The 14,930-nt window shown below is 44.1% G+C and overlaps 1 protein-coding gene across 1 annotated transcript in view; it reads left to right on the forward strand.

Annotated features, from left to right (window-relative positions):
• Positions 1-14,930, forward strand: part of LOC105819725 (protein kinase C eta type) — a 105,790-nt gene that overhangs the window by 25,806 nt on the left and 65,054 nt on the right. Inside the window, exon 7 of the mRNA XM_012656032.1 lies at positions 7,783-7,937. Within this exon, the coding sequence (XP_012511486.1) occupies positions 7,783-7,937 (155 nt within the window). The remainder of the gene's footprint in view (positions 1-7,782; positions 7,938-14,930) is intronic.

The following is a 14,930-nucleotide window of genomic DNA, read 5'->3' on the forward strand; positions in this document are numbered from 1 at the left end:
CTTAACATTGCCTTAAAGCAATAGCTAAATCATTCATAACTTTAAGTGTTATTTCTATTTTTTGAGTTATTTCCAAAATGTAATCTGCATGCTCACTGTAATATCCTGAGTATCGTGACAGTTTCCTACTGCCTTGATTTCCAAAATGATACATCTTCAAATGAGATTTATGTCTTCACGTCATAGAGACTACAGATTCTTGCTTTTCTATTTTTTGTTTTTGTTTTTTGAGCTCTGTTGCCCTGGCTAGAGTGCAGTGGCATGATCATAGCTCACTGCAACCTCAAACTCTTGGGCTCAAGGGATCCTCCTGCCTCAGCCTCCTGAGTAGCTGGAACTACAGGCATGTGCCACCATACCTGGCTAATTTTTCAGTATTTTTGTAGGGACAGGGTCTTGCTATGTTGCTCAGGCTTGAGAGTCTCATTTTAAACAGGGAAAAATCTTTCTCAGTCTGGTTATAAGAATGAATCAACTTTATAGAAGGGGAGAAGAGGTACTATCAAAATTCTTGCTTACTGTAATATGTTTGCAGTCCATAGAGGAGGACATTTGCTTTGCAATAATGGTAATTATTAGTATTAAAAAGCCCTTAAAATAGAGAATATGAATTATCATTGAGTATTAGAAAATTAGAAAACTTAGGAACTGAAGCCTTGGTTAATATGTTTTGGTTGTCACATTTAGTTTTGTAACCCCTTGCTTAGCAAGAATTTCCCGGAAAGAAAAGTCCTTACAAGGTCAAGGGCGTTAACATGCGGCATCAGGACATGTCCCTGTGCCCCAGCAGCTGGGCTAAGAGTCCTTCCCCATTTCTTGGACCCTCCAGATTCCTGTCCCACACTGAGGGTTGAGGGAACTGCTGCAGCGGCTGTTTTGGCTGCTGTTTCGTTCTTGTTCACGTGTGTGTGTGTGTGTGTGTGTGTGTGTGTGTGTGTGTGTGTGTGGTGTGTGCACTCGCATGCGCACCTACCCCAGTCTGGGAAGGCCATGAGGGAGGCGCCACCTCTGGACCCGTGGCATACAGCTCTCTCCCACCACATCTGCTGCAGCTGTGGCGGAGGGGCCTTCGTATCTGCCTTGCAGCTGGCCGTCCAGAGCCCCAGGAGCTGATGGCCACAGTGGCTGAAGCTGCAGCAAATGTGCTAATGGTGATGAGGATAATAATTGTAACAGTTGCTAATGTTTTTTGAGCACTTACTGTATGCCAGGCACCAGTTGAAACTCTTAGCTTAAATCATTTAATCTTCACAAACACGTGGGTTCAGTCATCACCACTGCACTGGCCTTCCTCTTGGTAGTACCAGGGACTGTGGCACTGGGCACAGGGTCTCCTCTCTGTGCAATGTAGTTATACCAATAGCTTCTATTGGTTGAGATTCTTTTCTGGGCCTGCACTGTGCGAGGCACCTCATTTCTGGCTTAATACTTACATGATCCCTGTAGTTATAGGTGTTATTAATATTATTCAAGATTTATAAATCGGGAAACTTCTTGCCTCTTAAAATTTGACGTGTGTTTTAGTTAAAATAGACCTGGTAGCAATAGAAAACTTATCTATGTTAAAAAAAAAAAAAAGAAGAACTATATCCAATAAAGGGCTGATAACTAGAATCTATATAGAACTTAGGAAAATCAACAAGAAAAAAATCAAACAATCCCATTAAAAAGAGGGCAAAGGGCATGAACAGAAACTTTTCAAAAGAAAACAGACTAATGGCCAACAAACACATGAAAAATTGCTCAACATCTCTAATCATCAGGGAAATGCAAATCAAAACCACAATGAGATATTACTTAACTTCAGTGAGACTGGCTTTTATCAAAAAGTCCCAAAACAAATGTTGGCGTGGGTGCGGAGAGATAGGAACACTCATACACTGCTGGTGGGATTCCAAATTAGTACAACCTGTGTAGAAAGTAATATGGAGATACCTCAAAGAACTAAAAGTAGAACTACCATTTGATCTAGAAATCCCGCTACTGGGTATTTACCCAAAGGAAAAAAAGACATTCTATAAAAAAGACATATGCACTCGAATGTTTATATTAATAGCACAATTCACAATTGCAAAGATGCAGAAACAACCCAAGTGTCCATCGATATATGAATGGGATTAATAAAATGTGGTATATGTATACCATGGAATACTACTCAGCCATAAAAAATGGTGATCTAGTATCTTTTGTAACAGCCTGGGTGGAGCTGGAGCCCATTCTTCTAAGTGAAGTATCACAAGAATGAAAAAATAAACACCACACGTACTCACCATTAAATTGGTACTAATTGATCAACACTAATGTGCACATATGGGAAGTAACATTCATTGGATGTCGGGCAGGTAGGAGAGGGCAGGAGGGGATGGGTAAATTCACACCTAATCGGTATGGTGCACACTGTCTGGGAGATGGGCACGCTTGTAGCTCTGACTCGGGCAGTGCAAAGGCAATATACGTAACCAAAGTGTTTATACCCCCATAATATTCTGAAATTAAAAAATAAAAAGAACTAAACAGAAAGATTTGGAGGTGCAAATGGTGTCTCCTAGAACCCAAGGGCAGGAATTGGCCAGGACTCTCAGAGAATCCAAAACGGAAAAGACATGAGGAGCCCTGGTAGTTTCCTTCTTGGCTCACTCATCCTCCCTGATCTCTTGTCTCTGCCTCACTCTGTGCTTCTGTTTCATTCTTCTCCCTCGTCCATCCATCCATCCATCCATCCAACCATCCATCCAGGCGTTCACTACTCTGTCATACCAAGGCGTTTCGCAAGTTCAAGCCACAAAGGAAGCCTCAGCTCCCTAATTCCTACTTCCTCCGTTTCCGCACACAGTTTTAACTCCTAAAGAACAATTCTAAATGAAGGGCTGTAGGGAATGCAGACTACTTATAGTCACAGCCTCCCCTTGGGCCTGGGGAAGTGACAGTTCTGAACTAATGGCAGGGGCAGAGAGTTGGCCCGGACTTCAGTGGGTTAATGGACGCGCAGAGCAAGTGACAACAGGAATTCTATTATTACCAAGCACCTGTAACTCACACTGGGCGTGGGACAAAGGGATTTCTGAGTTGCTTTTATTCCCCCAGGTGTTCATGGCCCCATGTTAATGACTTGCATTTGTGGTTGGCTGGAGCAGGGACAAAAGAGTGGAGCAAGGCATAGACAAAGGGCTAAGCCACTTGGCTTGAGAACTGAGGTTAAACCCATCTCCTGGACCTTAGGTTTCCTACCGCACAGGTCAGGGTAGAGCTTACCGTAGAGGAGCCAAAACCTCAGGTAAAGTTGTGCAGATGTGCCAGCCCGGTTTCTAGAAAATTGAACTTTAGAAATTGAAATGTCTATAGGTATAGCTTTAAATACAGAAACAACCATCCCTGCCTCGGGTGGGATTTGGAAACCCCTCCCTGCCCCAGGAGTGACTCAGTGGCAAGCGTAATCCTTCATGCAGCACCTCCCTAAATGCAGGCTTCCCAAAATATGCTTCATCTAGTTGGATTTGTGAAGCGTGAGTTAGTGTCTGTCAAGTAAGCACTGATACTCGTTTTTAAATAGCACAGACTGAGAGTAGACTGGTAGGTGAGAGGTTATCTTCTGCCTGCTTTCAAAACTTCACATACAGGTCTCTGCTTTGCAAAGGGCATTCGCTGAATGTAGAAAGGTTTCCTGCAGGTTGATGGAATTACTTGCAAAGGAGTAAAATTCCCATGGAATGATTTGTTTTCATAGCTGTTATTTTATTATATGTGACATGTTCCAACATTTCCTGGAGTCTTTTTCAATCCAGGCCCCGGAGCTGCCACCTGTTTTGCTCCAGGCACTGGGCTCATAATTCTAATAGAGACCAGTAGGTGAGTGGTCGTGTTTATTACTAGGGTCTGAGGCCCTGCAGTTCTCAGTTGTGGTTGAGCTGGGATGGGGTAGAACAAAGCACTGCTAAGAAAAAGCCTTTTGCATTTTCTACAGACACTTGATTGTGAAAACAGCAGTCGGATTACAGTGAAGCCTCACACTCAGCAACCCCAGCATGTGACAGCTGGTCTCCCTCTCCTGATAGCTGACATTCGCCCTGGCTCCCACCCTCTCAATCCCCACTCTAGTCTACTTATGCATCTGCATCCTCAAAGGCTGGGGAATCAGCTCCTCTTACAAGCTTCCCCAGATCCCACCCCAGCCCCCAGGCTGCTCAGGCGCCCTGCTCCATGTCCCCATGACATCGTCTGTACCTCTACGTGGTACACCATCTGTATTCCTCCGCTGCACTTACCACACTGTGTGACGTGCGCCTTGTGTCTGTGAGTTTGCTGAGAATGGCTGTGAAGTCTCATTCGTTTTAGGAGACTTGGTCCCTGCCCAGGGCCCTGGCATACTGTGTGTGCGTTCAGTAAACATTTGTTTTCGATGTGAACCTTAAAGGAAGCGTGAAAGATCCCTGAAAGCTGCAGTGGGTGCTATAAAGCCTATGTATCAGAACTCAGACCCCTGGGCTCCAAAGCAGAGCCAATTGATTCTTGTTTTGGATGTCATTCCAAAAAGCCTGATGGCCTGGTTAGGTCAGGCGGCAGAAAGGCCCTTAAGCGAGAAGCGTGGTTATCAGTGTTCCTTAATAATGGGTAGCAAAGATAAGAAGGGCCCTCTTTCCACATCTGCTTTCCAACTCCCATTGCCTGAATAACTGCTCTCTTAGCCTCACAACTGCATATTCCCAATGTCCAATCTCCCACCTTTCAGATGAAAATAAGAAAAATACGGGGAAGCACATGTGACTTCAGTTTGCTTCTAGTGATAACAATAATACACACTCATCATAGAAACCTTGAGAGATACTAAAAAGTATAAAGAAGACATAAATGTCTTCCCAGATCCCACAATGAAAAGCTGGCTTCTGTCACTCTGTAGGTATTTTTTTGTCCTTTCTGTGTATCTCTGCATTTTCGGCTACAGCTGAAATTATTCTACACATTCACATTTATGGCCTTTTTTTAAAGTGGAAATATCTTCATTGGAGCCACTGGCATCTGCAGCTTCGGCAGCAGCTACTGTTTATTGCACACTTGCCAAAGGGACCTGCGGACGTGCTTATTGCAATTTTATTTCTGACGATGGCTCCTCCCCCTACCCCAAGCTAAGGATGAGTGAATCTTCCTTTCTAAACACTGGAGATTTTTGCCATTTATCTCCTTCTCTGCAGAAGTCATCTTGAGGAAATTGCTGCCAAATCCTTATCCACCTCTGCAGTAGAAATTTTAAAATAGGGTAGACAGAAGTACAGGTAAACAGAGGGTTTCCTCACAGCAAAAACATTTTGCTCTTGGATAAAAGTGTTTTTGTTTTCTACCTGGTGACATCATCTGAGGTCTTTGGTAGGATGGGCCATTACTTTTTATTAAGTCCTTGTTGTATCTACAAGAGTTACTTGCCGCCTGAGGGCTGTGAGTTGTACTCTGTGTTCTGGGTGGTGCCAGACAGGAGGTTAGAAATGAGTCTTACTGGAAAGAAGCAAAGATGGCAGAAGCCATCTTTTTGCAGTTCTAAAGCTCAGGCTCCCCTTGCTGTGCAGCCCAGGGGAGCCTACCAGAGTCTGTGTGTTATAGGAGAATCTGCCTCCAGGGCTGTGGGCTGGGCCGAGATAGGGGAGAGGGAGCAAGACTGGAGGGCAGTATTTTCTCCCCCCAGATCTGGAGTTTAGCTCATGATCTGGCTTTTTGGTTGTTAGATATGGGAATATGTGTGTGTGTGTGTGTGTGTGTGTGTGTGTGTGTGTGTGTGTGAGTGAGCTAGAAATAGATGAAGTTTCCTGTGGAACACCCTTATCCTTTTGATGCCAGCTGCCTTTGAAGCTCATGCCAAGTGCACTAACTTACAGCAGCCTAAGGAATGGCCACTTACCTACTGACCCAGTTCCAGTAATAGGTGTTCAGAGCCATTGGAATTCGTGTGACTGCCAGGGAGATGCACGAAGAAGGGGAATAGCTTGGTTAACGAAAATGCATAAGACTGACCTCCTTGCCGAGAGATGATTCAGGGTAGCTTTTACCACCTTAGTCTTCCTCACCCACTTCCTGCTATGGCTGCTCCTCCAATGGACACAGCATCAGCGTAAAAACACTACTTTGCATTTGTGGCTTTTTGAGGTGTCTCTGGCACACACTTCCCTACCCCATGTGGTTGCTAACCTGCTAATCCATCTGAGTCCTTCCCATTTAGAAAATACTAGACAGCCATTGCTCATCAAAGCTCGTCCCACCCAGTTCTGCCTCTCCCCGTGTCAGTCACCCTCGGGTGGAGGCAGCAGCTTAGTCAGACGGCTTGCTGGGTTTATGCAGCTTTCCTGGTGGCGTATGTCGGCCAGCCTGAAGAGCTGTGGTGGTGGTGGCTTTTGTTTTCGTGAATCTTGCCATTCCCTCTTCACTCTTACATTCTTGCTTCTAGTTAGCAGAGAGAGATGTCTAATACATATGGGTTTTTTTTCCTTCTAATTAATGTGTTACTTAAAATAGGGACAAGGAGGTCCTAAGTGGAGCTGTCTTACGATAGGGATCTGCTTAATGACACGAGTGACACAGTGGGAGCTGAGCAGGCGCAGGCGTGGTGCTCTGCCCGGGTTCAGCTGTGACTGTGTGGAAACCCTCTGGGCAAGGTCGGTGGCACTTAAAACCCCAAGTACAGACGGGCTCTATGTATCCGCATCCTTTGGTAAAATCCCAATATCCTCACAAAACGACCTCCAGCCCCCACAAAGGATCTGCCTGGCCCTGTGTGGACACAGTCCTCCTGCAGCCTGGGCTCACGTTTCACCTGCTCGGAGACCTCTCTTGACCCCCAGGCTTGTGACCAGATATTACGCTTCTTCTACTTTTCCTTCACAGGCTCATCAGAATTTGTAGATTTGCTTGTTTATGTAATTTTTTTTTAAAGCAATGTGTTTCTCACACCAGACCCTGTATGGGGAGAGGCTGTGTCTGCTCTTTTTTCTCTCTGTCGGGTCCCCAGCACCTCATTCAGTACCGACCAGAAAGGGACTTCATAAATGTTAGTGGAGTGAGGAAACCCAAGGTTCTTGAAACAAAATGTTTTATGTTGTGTATCTTAAAGGTGTCACTTCGTAACGAAGACTTACACATTTCTTTCATCAAGCAGTCTTAATTTCCACAGCACTCTATTCACACCACTTGCATACTGCTTATTACACTGCATGGTAACGTTTTTAGAGTCCACGTCACCTGCTAGGTTAAGGGTCGCTCAAGGTGGAGTGGCGTCCTGCTTGGAGTGTGTTCCCACTCCAAGTTGTAATCCTCTCACAAGCTGAACAGAATTTCCAACGTGGAAGCTATTCTGAGGCTGCCATTCGACTTCCGTTTGGCTGACTTGTCTAAAGGGTTTTTCTCTTTCTGTGATCATTCTCTGCCCACTTGTGAGGATGAAGGCACCTGTTAGAAAGGCATTTTACCTTTCGATTTCCATTCCTCTCGCCAGTTCCCTGGCCTTCCAGATGCAGAGCTAGAACTAGAACCACAGCCTTCTGATGCCGTCTCTACTTTTAATTTCATGTAGGAATTCAAGGGTGTGCAGAATTACCTACAGGAGATCCAGGTGCTACTCTTCCAGGGGGATCTAATCCCACCAGCCCCATCGTGCGGCCCCCTGACCTGCTATCGGGATGTTGTGCTGAAAATCTCCGTTTGACAGTCTCTCCTCTCCAGACCACAGCCCTAGTAACATGGTGCTGATTGAACTCGAGGCTAATTGCTACACCACATTGGAGTCTTTCCTGTGTTTTTATACAGGATCGCCTGTTTTTTGTGATGGAGTTTGTGAACGGGGGTGACTTGATGTTCCACATTCAGAAGTCCCGTCGTTTTGATGAAGCGCGAGCTCGTTTCTACGCTGCAGAAATCATTTCAGCGCTCATGTTCCTCCATGAGAAAGGAATCATCTACAGGTGAGTTTCGGTTGCTGGTACCTTCTCTCCTAATTCCCCTGCCCCCTCTCCTGGCTTAATCCATCTTCCACTTTTCATGATAATCAATTGAAATCTTTTTGGAATTAAATACACAAAAGTTCTGCGTATCCATTAGGATAAATTAACAATGTAATGATAAACACCGCCTCTAAACTAAAACATACCCTCTTTGGTATTTATAAAATAGACCTGAGAGGCTTGGAAAAGACTATTCATGAATTGGTTCAACCAGGGTTTGCTAAGGGCCTGTTATAGGCACGCCCTGCAAGGCGCTAAACACATCACTGTTGTCTTTTTCCCATTTTAACATTTGAAGTAAATCGGTTGATCATGGATCCATTCGGTTTTGAGAATCCACACCTCACCTGAAGAATGTGGATAACTGTTGCCCTAAGTTGTTGTAATAAGACTCATGGTCAGAACGGAGTGTAGTTCCCCAGTCAGGAGCTAAGGGGTGAACTGCCAGTGAGCAGTGTCCTGCCTGATACTTGTCATTTGTAGCCCCCTCCCAAATATTATTTGATTCCATTTCATGACACACAATCTTTTGATCATAATATACCGTACTTTGAACAGGCTCAAAATCTGGTTGATGGTGTTAGATCTCAGAACTCAGTGGATATCAAATGAAACTTTAGTCAGAGAGAAGGTTGGGAGGGTAGGACATGTATGAGTGAATGTTAGGCAATTTTTATTCTTAAATTTTCCTTTTTTCCCTATTGTCAGTGTCCTCCTACTCTTTAAATGACATTAGAACCTAGTTGCCTTGTAGGCTTTTTTTCCTCTTGAGATGCAATTGTTGCTTTCCTTTGAGAAAAATTCTTTTATATGAGGAGTATGAATGCCAAAGAATTTAATGATTGAAATTTGCTATTTATTAGCCTTGTTCATGCTTATTCTTTTTGTGAACTCATGACAGTATTGACATCATTATTAAAGTATAAGAGAGCTTTAAAAACAGTGAATATTCTTAAATACCCTGGAGGTCAAAATAAGAAGAGAGCAAGTAGTGAGGCTGTAAAGAATGCAGTAGGACCAGTAGGCGATGCCAGAAGGAGTGGGAAAGCAAATACCGTAGAACAAGCACTCTGCGGAAGTGTCTTCTGATTAATTCTCAGTGCAGAGTCCCAATGCCTCAACTAGATGTAGCCCTTTTATCATAGACCCGAGACCTTGTGCAGCAGAGAAGGGGTGCAGAGCTGGTTTCCAGGCCTGGAGAACAGCAGCAGGAGTCACCTGCTTGAAGGTGATCTAGAATTTCCGCTCATTCTTAAGTCCTGGGGCTGCCACAGGTTGCTTTGGGCAGCCTGTGTTTGGGGCTTTCTTGCCCAGGCTCTGGTGGCTCTATCACAGAATTTTTCCTGTCTCTGCTTTCTACCCAGTGTACGATTTGTGGAGATTGCTGGTCCCATCTCTGATGGTGAGGGGAGTTAACAGTCCCTCCCCATGGTGGTATCACACTCCGGGTAGTGAGTTCTGCTTTTATTCTCCTCTCCATGGCTTTTGCATCCATCTCTGCTCTGCCTACCTCAAAGAGAGACTTTTCTACAATTTGACTTTTTTTATTAATAGAGTTGGGGTCTCACTCTTCCACCCAGGCTAGAGTGCAATGGCATCATCATAGCTCACTACAGCCTCAAACTCCTGGGCTCAAGCAATCCTCCTGCCTCAGCCTCCCAAGAAGCTGACTAGATAGAAATATGGGTGCACGCCCCTGTGCCCAACTAATTTTTAAATTTTTTTTTAGAGATGGGGATCTCTCTATGTTGCCCAGACTGGTCTTGTACTCCTGGCCTCAAGCAATCCTCCTGCCTCAGCCTCCCCAAGTAGCTGGCATTACTGGTGCAAGCCACTGCCCAGCATGTTTTATTTTTGAGATTTCTGACTTCCCTGCTTGACAAGGACTTCTGTTGCAATCTGAAATGGTAGTATTAACGACAATGATAGCTGAATTGAACACTTGTCACACAGCTAGCGCTTTACCTGTATTTCTCTCTTAATTTTCTTAACAATGTTCTTATATAACAATAATTATTTGCATTGTTTAGATGAATAACTAAGACTTCAAAAGTCTTAATAACCAGACTACTAACTGGTAGTGAACTCAGAATTCAAACCATGGTTCTAACCACTGTCTGCTCTGGAGAGACTTGAAGATGTAGAGTTCCACTAAAGGGTTGGCTTCTTGTTCCCCTTTCGGTGATAAAGGAAAACTTTAATTCTGGAGGGGGGAAGCAGTGTGGTCTAAACTCAAGTTTTCTTGAATGTTCAGATGCTGTAAGGTTTTGTTTGTTTGTGACAAGGTCTCACTCTGTCACCCAGGCTGGAGTGCAGTGGCACAATCGTATCTCACTGCCGCCTCAAATTCCTGGGCTAAAGCAATCCTCCCATCTCAGCCTCCCAAATAGCTGGGACTACACCTGGATAATTTTTTTTTTTTTTAATTTTTTGTTGAGATGGGGTCTCACCACATTGCCCAGGCTGTTCTCAAACTCCTGGCCTCAAACAATCTTCCTACCTAAGCCCCCCAGAGTGCTGGGATTACAGGTGTGGGCCACCATACCCAGCCGTAGCTTTCAGTACTGATGCAAGGCAGCAAGCTTGTTTTCTTGTGTCAGATATTACTACCTTGTGGTCTGCGTGTTTCATTTGTCTTAAAACATGGTGGATGGACACAGTAACGTAACGTAGTCTCTGGTGAAGCAATGTCAGCCCACATCTTGAGAAGTTTTATTTTAATGCATGGTATCTGTGGTTCAATTCTGAGCATTGATTTTAATTTACTCTTGGACTTGAGTCCCATGTTCAGGGTCTAACTGATATGGTTGACTTTGAAGGGAGCACATTTAATTAGGATAGATTCAGATGCTATTTTTATCCTGTGGATTTATTTCACAGGATAATTTAATTCCATTCAGTATACTGGCTGGGAGCAGAGTCTTAAGGATAAGCCTTTGAAAGCCAAGTCCTTGGAATTCACACACAGTAAAGGGCACATTTGGGTCACAGAGGGTGTGGCTTTGATACAGGAGCCTAGTGAGAAACTTGGATGCATCAGACAGCCTCATCTATCATACATGTCCCAGGACAGCCTTATCAGAGCTAAAATGATCTCCCCAGAAGATGCCACTGACCTATCTATAGAGTCATTATTTATTTTGGATTCTTTTTTTTGGCAGGGGGAGGGTTCTTTTTCCAGTAAGTTACAGAGGTGGTACCATCTGCCAGTCACTGTCAAAGAGGATTTTAGAAGGCAGTGCCTTAGCTGCCTCCCTCTGATAGGAATTCCTTCTCTCTCTCAGCTGACTGTGCCTGTGTGAGAGGACACAGGCCAGTTTTGTTTAGGAGCTTTTCAGCTTGTGTTGTGACCCTGATTCTCAGATACACTCACTTGTATTTCATGGAGGAGCAGAATCCAGTTCTCGGGAGATTCGGCAAGAAGGGCCTGCCCCTTTGCGTTTGGTTGGAAGGTCTGGAACCTGCCATGGCCCAGAAGCCAAGAAGAGTAGGCTGGGAAGTAGGCAGTCCTCGAGTCGGTTTTGCCAAGGGGAGAAAAGACTATTCATTCCTTTGTCTTGGGCTTGTTGGCCAACTGGGAACCCAGACAGTGCTCATGAATAATTTACACATGGCATTGACTTTTTTCCAGAGTCAAGCCCTACAGAAAACTCAGGGAAACAAAGGGGCATACATCCCATTGACCAGCATGACAGGCACCATTTTCCATCGTGTTTCATAAACTGCATTAAAGGGGAATTCAGCTGTCATTGACATTCCAACCCCAAACTCCAAAAGCCAGCCAGCACACATTTGATTTGCTGTTTTTGTCAGAGCATGGGCTATTATATCTGAAACATGTTGGATGAGGAAGAGTTATAGAAGGGCACAGCTTAAATTTCAGTTCCTCCTTACCATGTTACACTTGAACACACAGCACTTTTCAACACCCAGTTTCCAACGCATGAGGCTGACCACTTTATACCTTATGCAGTTCTTGGCATGCTGGGTGTGTGGCAATCGGCGTTTTCTCTTAAAGCTCCAAGCACTTTCTGGGATATTTCGTTATCCCGTTTTCCAGCTGTGGACCTGGCCCATAGAGGAAGGAAGCTCTTGCCCCACAGAGGCTGACTGCCAGGTCTGACGTACAGTCTTCTACGCCGATGCTTAAGTAGCATATTTCTTTCTTTCTTCTTTCTTTTTTAAATCCAACTACAGATTTACAAGAAAAGCACATTAACTTTTAAAGAGGATCACCTTTGATTTCTCCTCAAATTGAGAGAAAAATCTCTACTTAATTTTACTTTTTCTTTTTTTAAATCAGAATTTGGGAAGACTGGCAACTCCCTCCAGGATAAGCTCTGATAAGCTAGTCTCTGAACACAGTTGTTGGATCTGTGTCAATATACCAGTCTCTAACATCATCTAACTCTTGTTTCTCAAGGATATCAGGGGTGGTCGCTTCACTGACTCCAGATACCTGTGTTACCCGAACTTAGCTGGGCATGCCTTTGCTTGGTGAGTGGTCTCCTCTGTGAGCATTGCTTCCAAGAAAAGCTATGCTCAGCTGAGAATTCACAAGTCATCTGTTTCCAAATCAGTTTGTGCTTTGGGTCAGTGATGGATAGTACATGCCTGAGTCACTGCTCTGTACGGTTCTCCCCTTCTGGAAAACTGTGGCAACATCTGTCTGATTCCCTTCTCCTGGGACCTCTCTTACTCCTCAGTATTTCTTATCAGCAGACTTTCCGAGTCCCCAGATATCTTTCATTTGAGCCTGGAATTTTGGACTCTTACTATTACCTCACCTATACTGGAATTCAGTTCCATGTTTATATTTATTCTGCTCATTCTAATGAGAAAAATCTTCTTTTTAGATGAAGACGAAAGTCAAACTTAACAGCTCTGTTTTCCCTTTGTCATCTGATAGCATCATTCCTTCTGCTCCAAGAAGTAGGTCTACACTTCCTTGATCTGCTTACTGCAAAGAGAGCTATAGGTTGTCATTTGTTATTTTTATAGTTCTTGTCTGTTCAGGATGTGCCAACCGTGGGAATTCTCAATACATTACTGACTTTCACAACAGATTTTGGCTGTGAGCCCCCACCCAGAACTAATACTGAACTCTGAACTTTGTAGTCACCTCTTACAGATAGTCACGCCTTGCTCTGCTAAATGGTGGCATCTTTCAGTGACTACTCATCCACTGTCATCAGAAAGGGACTGCCATCCCTGACTCCTAAGATCGTTTTTCAGGGATGTGATGGAGTGCTCAGAGCTTTCCAGCTTATTATAGGAGCTTGACATTTCCCCTAAATGTAGGCTTCCCGTTTCCCACAGTGAAACTCATCAGCCACCTTTCTGCGCCCTTGCACAGCCTTCAGAGATCATTTAACAAGTATTTATTGCACGTTAGCTGTCTGCCAAGGATATGGATACAACAATGAGCAAAACTAAAATACTCCCTGGTGCAGGGTATGGTCTAGTGAGGCAGAAAGATATCAATCAAATGATCATACTAATATAAAATTGCAACTGTGATCAGTGCTATAAAGAAACAAAATGCAATGCAATGAATTAGAACCTCAAATAGAGTGGTTTGGTCGGGTTAGGGAAAGATGGAATATTTTCCTCAGAAAGTGTCCTTTGAGCTGAGGCCACAGTGAAGAGGGAAGTAAGGAGCATTCAAGACAGAAGAACAGCAAGTGCAACTGCCCAGTAGCAGGAGGAAGCATGACAATTTCAAGAGCTTTTAAAGAAGGCCATTGTGGCTGGAGTTAGGAGGCGTATATTCCCACAGTTGGCATTTCATTGTCCTAGAGTGTTCCATCAGCTGATGACTTCAAGATTGTGTTAGACACTCCTTGTAAATAATTTATTTAAAAGTTAGGTAAGGCTGGTCACGTTGCCAATCCCTGGAGGAGCCATCCATTCATTGACAGTGTGTTCCTTGTGTCTAGATCTTTGTGTTTATACTCAACAATGGAAATATAAAATATTAGAGCCAGATGAGAACTCAAAGATCATCTAGTGCCAAGTTCTCTTTTACAGATGAGGGAATTCAGGTCTGAAACATCCAAATAGTAAATTGCTTCTCATAGTGGATGTTCTCTTAGGATGGCTCATCTGCAATTTGTTTTCCATCTCCAGAAAAATAAAAATACAATTAGAAAATTTTGTTTCAATCTTCAAGGTACTGCTGACACGAAGAACTAATCAAGACATTTGGAGGCATTCAACAACATTTGTTCCATTTCAGTGAGGAAAATCCGATTGAGATCAGAACATAATGACTGAGCCGCCACTTTGTCCCGGGCATTGTGTTAGGAGGTGTAGATACAAGAGGAGTAGATGTGCTGTCTGCCCTGTGAGGCTTTTTCTGTGGGGGGAGAGAGATGGTCTGTAAACAAGCAATGGCAGATGGATTCCAGAATTAGAGTAGGCCCAGGGTGTTTTTGGAACACAAAGATGGCCACTTAGCCTAACTAAGATGGATGTTCAGGCAGCTTCCTGAAGGAGGTGATGCCTGAGCTGAGTGTGAAAAGTTAAAAGCTCAACAAAGATCAGGAGGGTGTTTAGATAGGGGGGCAAGTTTGAGCAAAGCAGAGAAGTATGAAAGGTCGTGGTGAATGTGTGGATAGAATGGAAAACTGCAAGAATTTTGGTAGGACTAGTGAGCCTAAAGTTTGAGGTATGGTGGAAGAAAAGGCTAGAGGGATAGCAGAAAGGAAGGTGTGAAGGGCTTACTGTTCTTGCGATGTTTGAATTCTGTGTCACTTAGGATTTGGCACCATTGCCTATCACAGGAAACGTAAAGATGACAGTGGCTTAAACCAGATAGAAACATTGTTCTCTCTCGTGTAAAAAGCCTGGAGGTAGGTGGTCCAACTCTGCTGTGGAAGCTCCGTAGAGTCATCTGGGACCCAAATTTCTGTATTTTCTGTTCTGCCGTCTTCAAGGTCACCTCCTGGTCTA

The sequence above is a fragment of the Propithecus coquereli genome, unplaced genomic scaffold, assembly GCF_000956105.1.
Source record: "Propithecus coquereli isolate 6110/MARCELLA unplaced genomic scaffold, Pcoq_1.0 Scaffold5, whole genome shotgun sequence".
In the NCBI taxonomy this organism is placed as follows: Eukaryota; Metazoa; Chordata; class Mammalia; order Primates; family Indriidae; genus Propithecus; species Propithecus coquereli.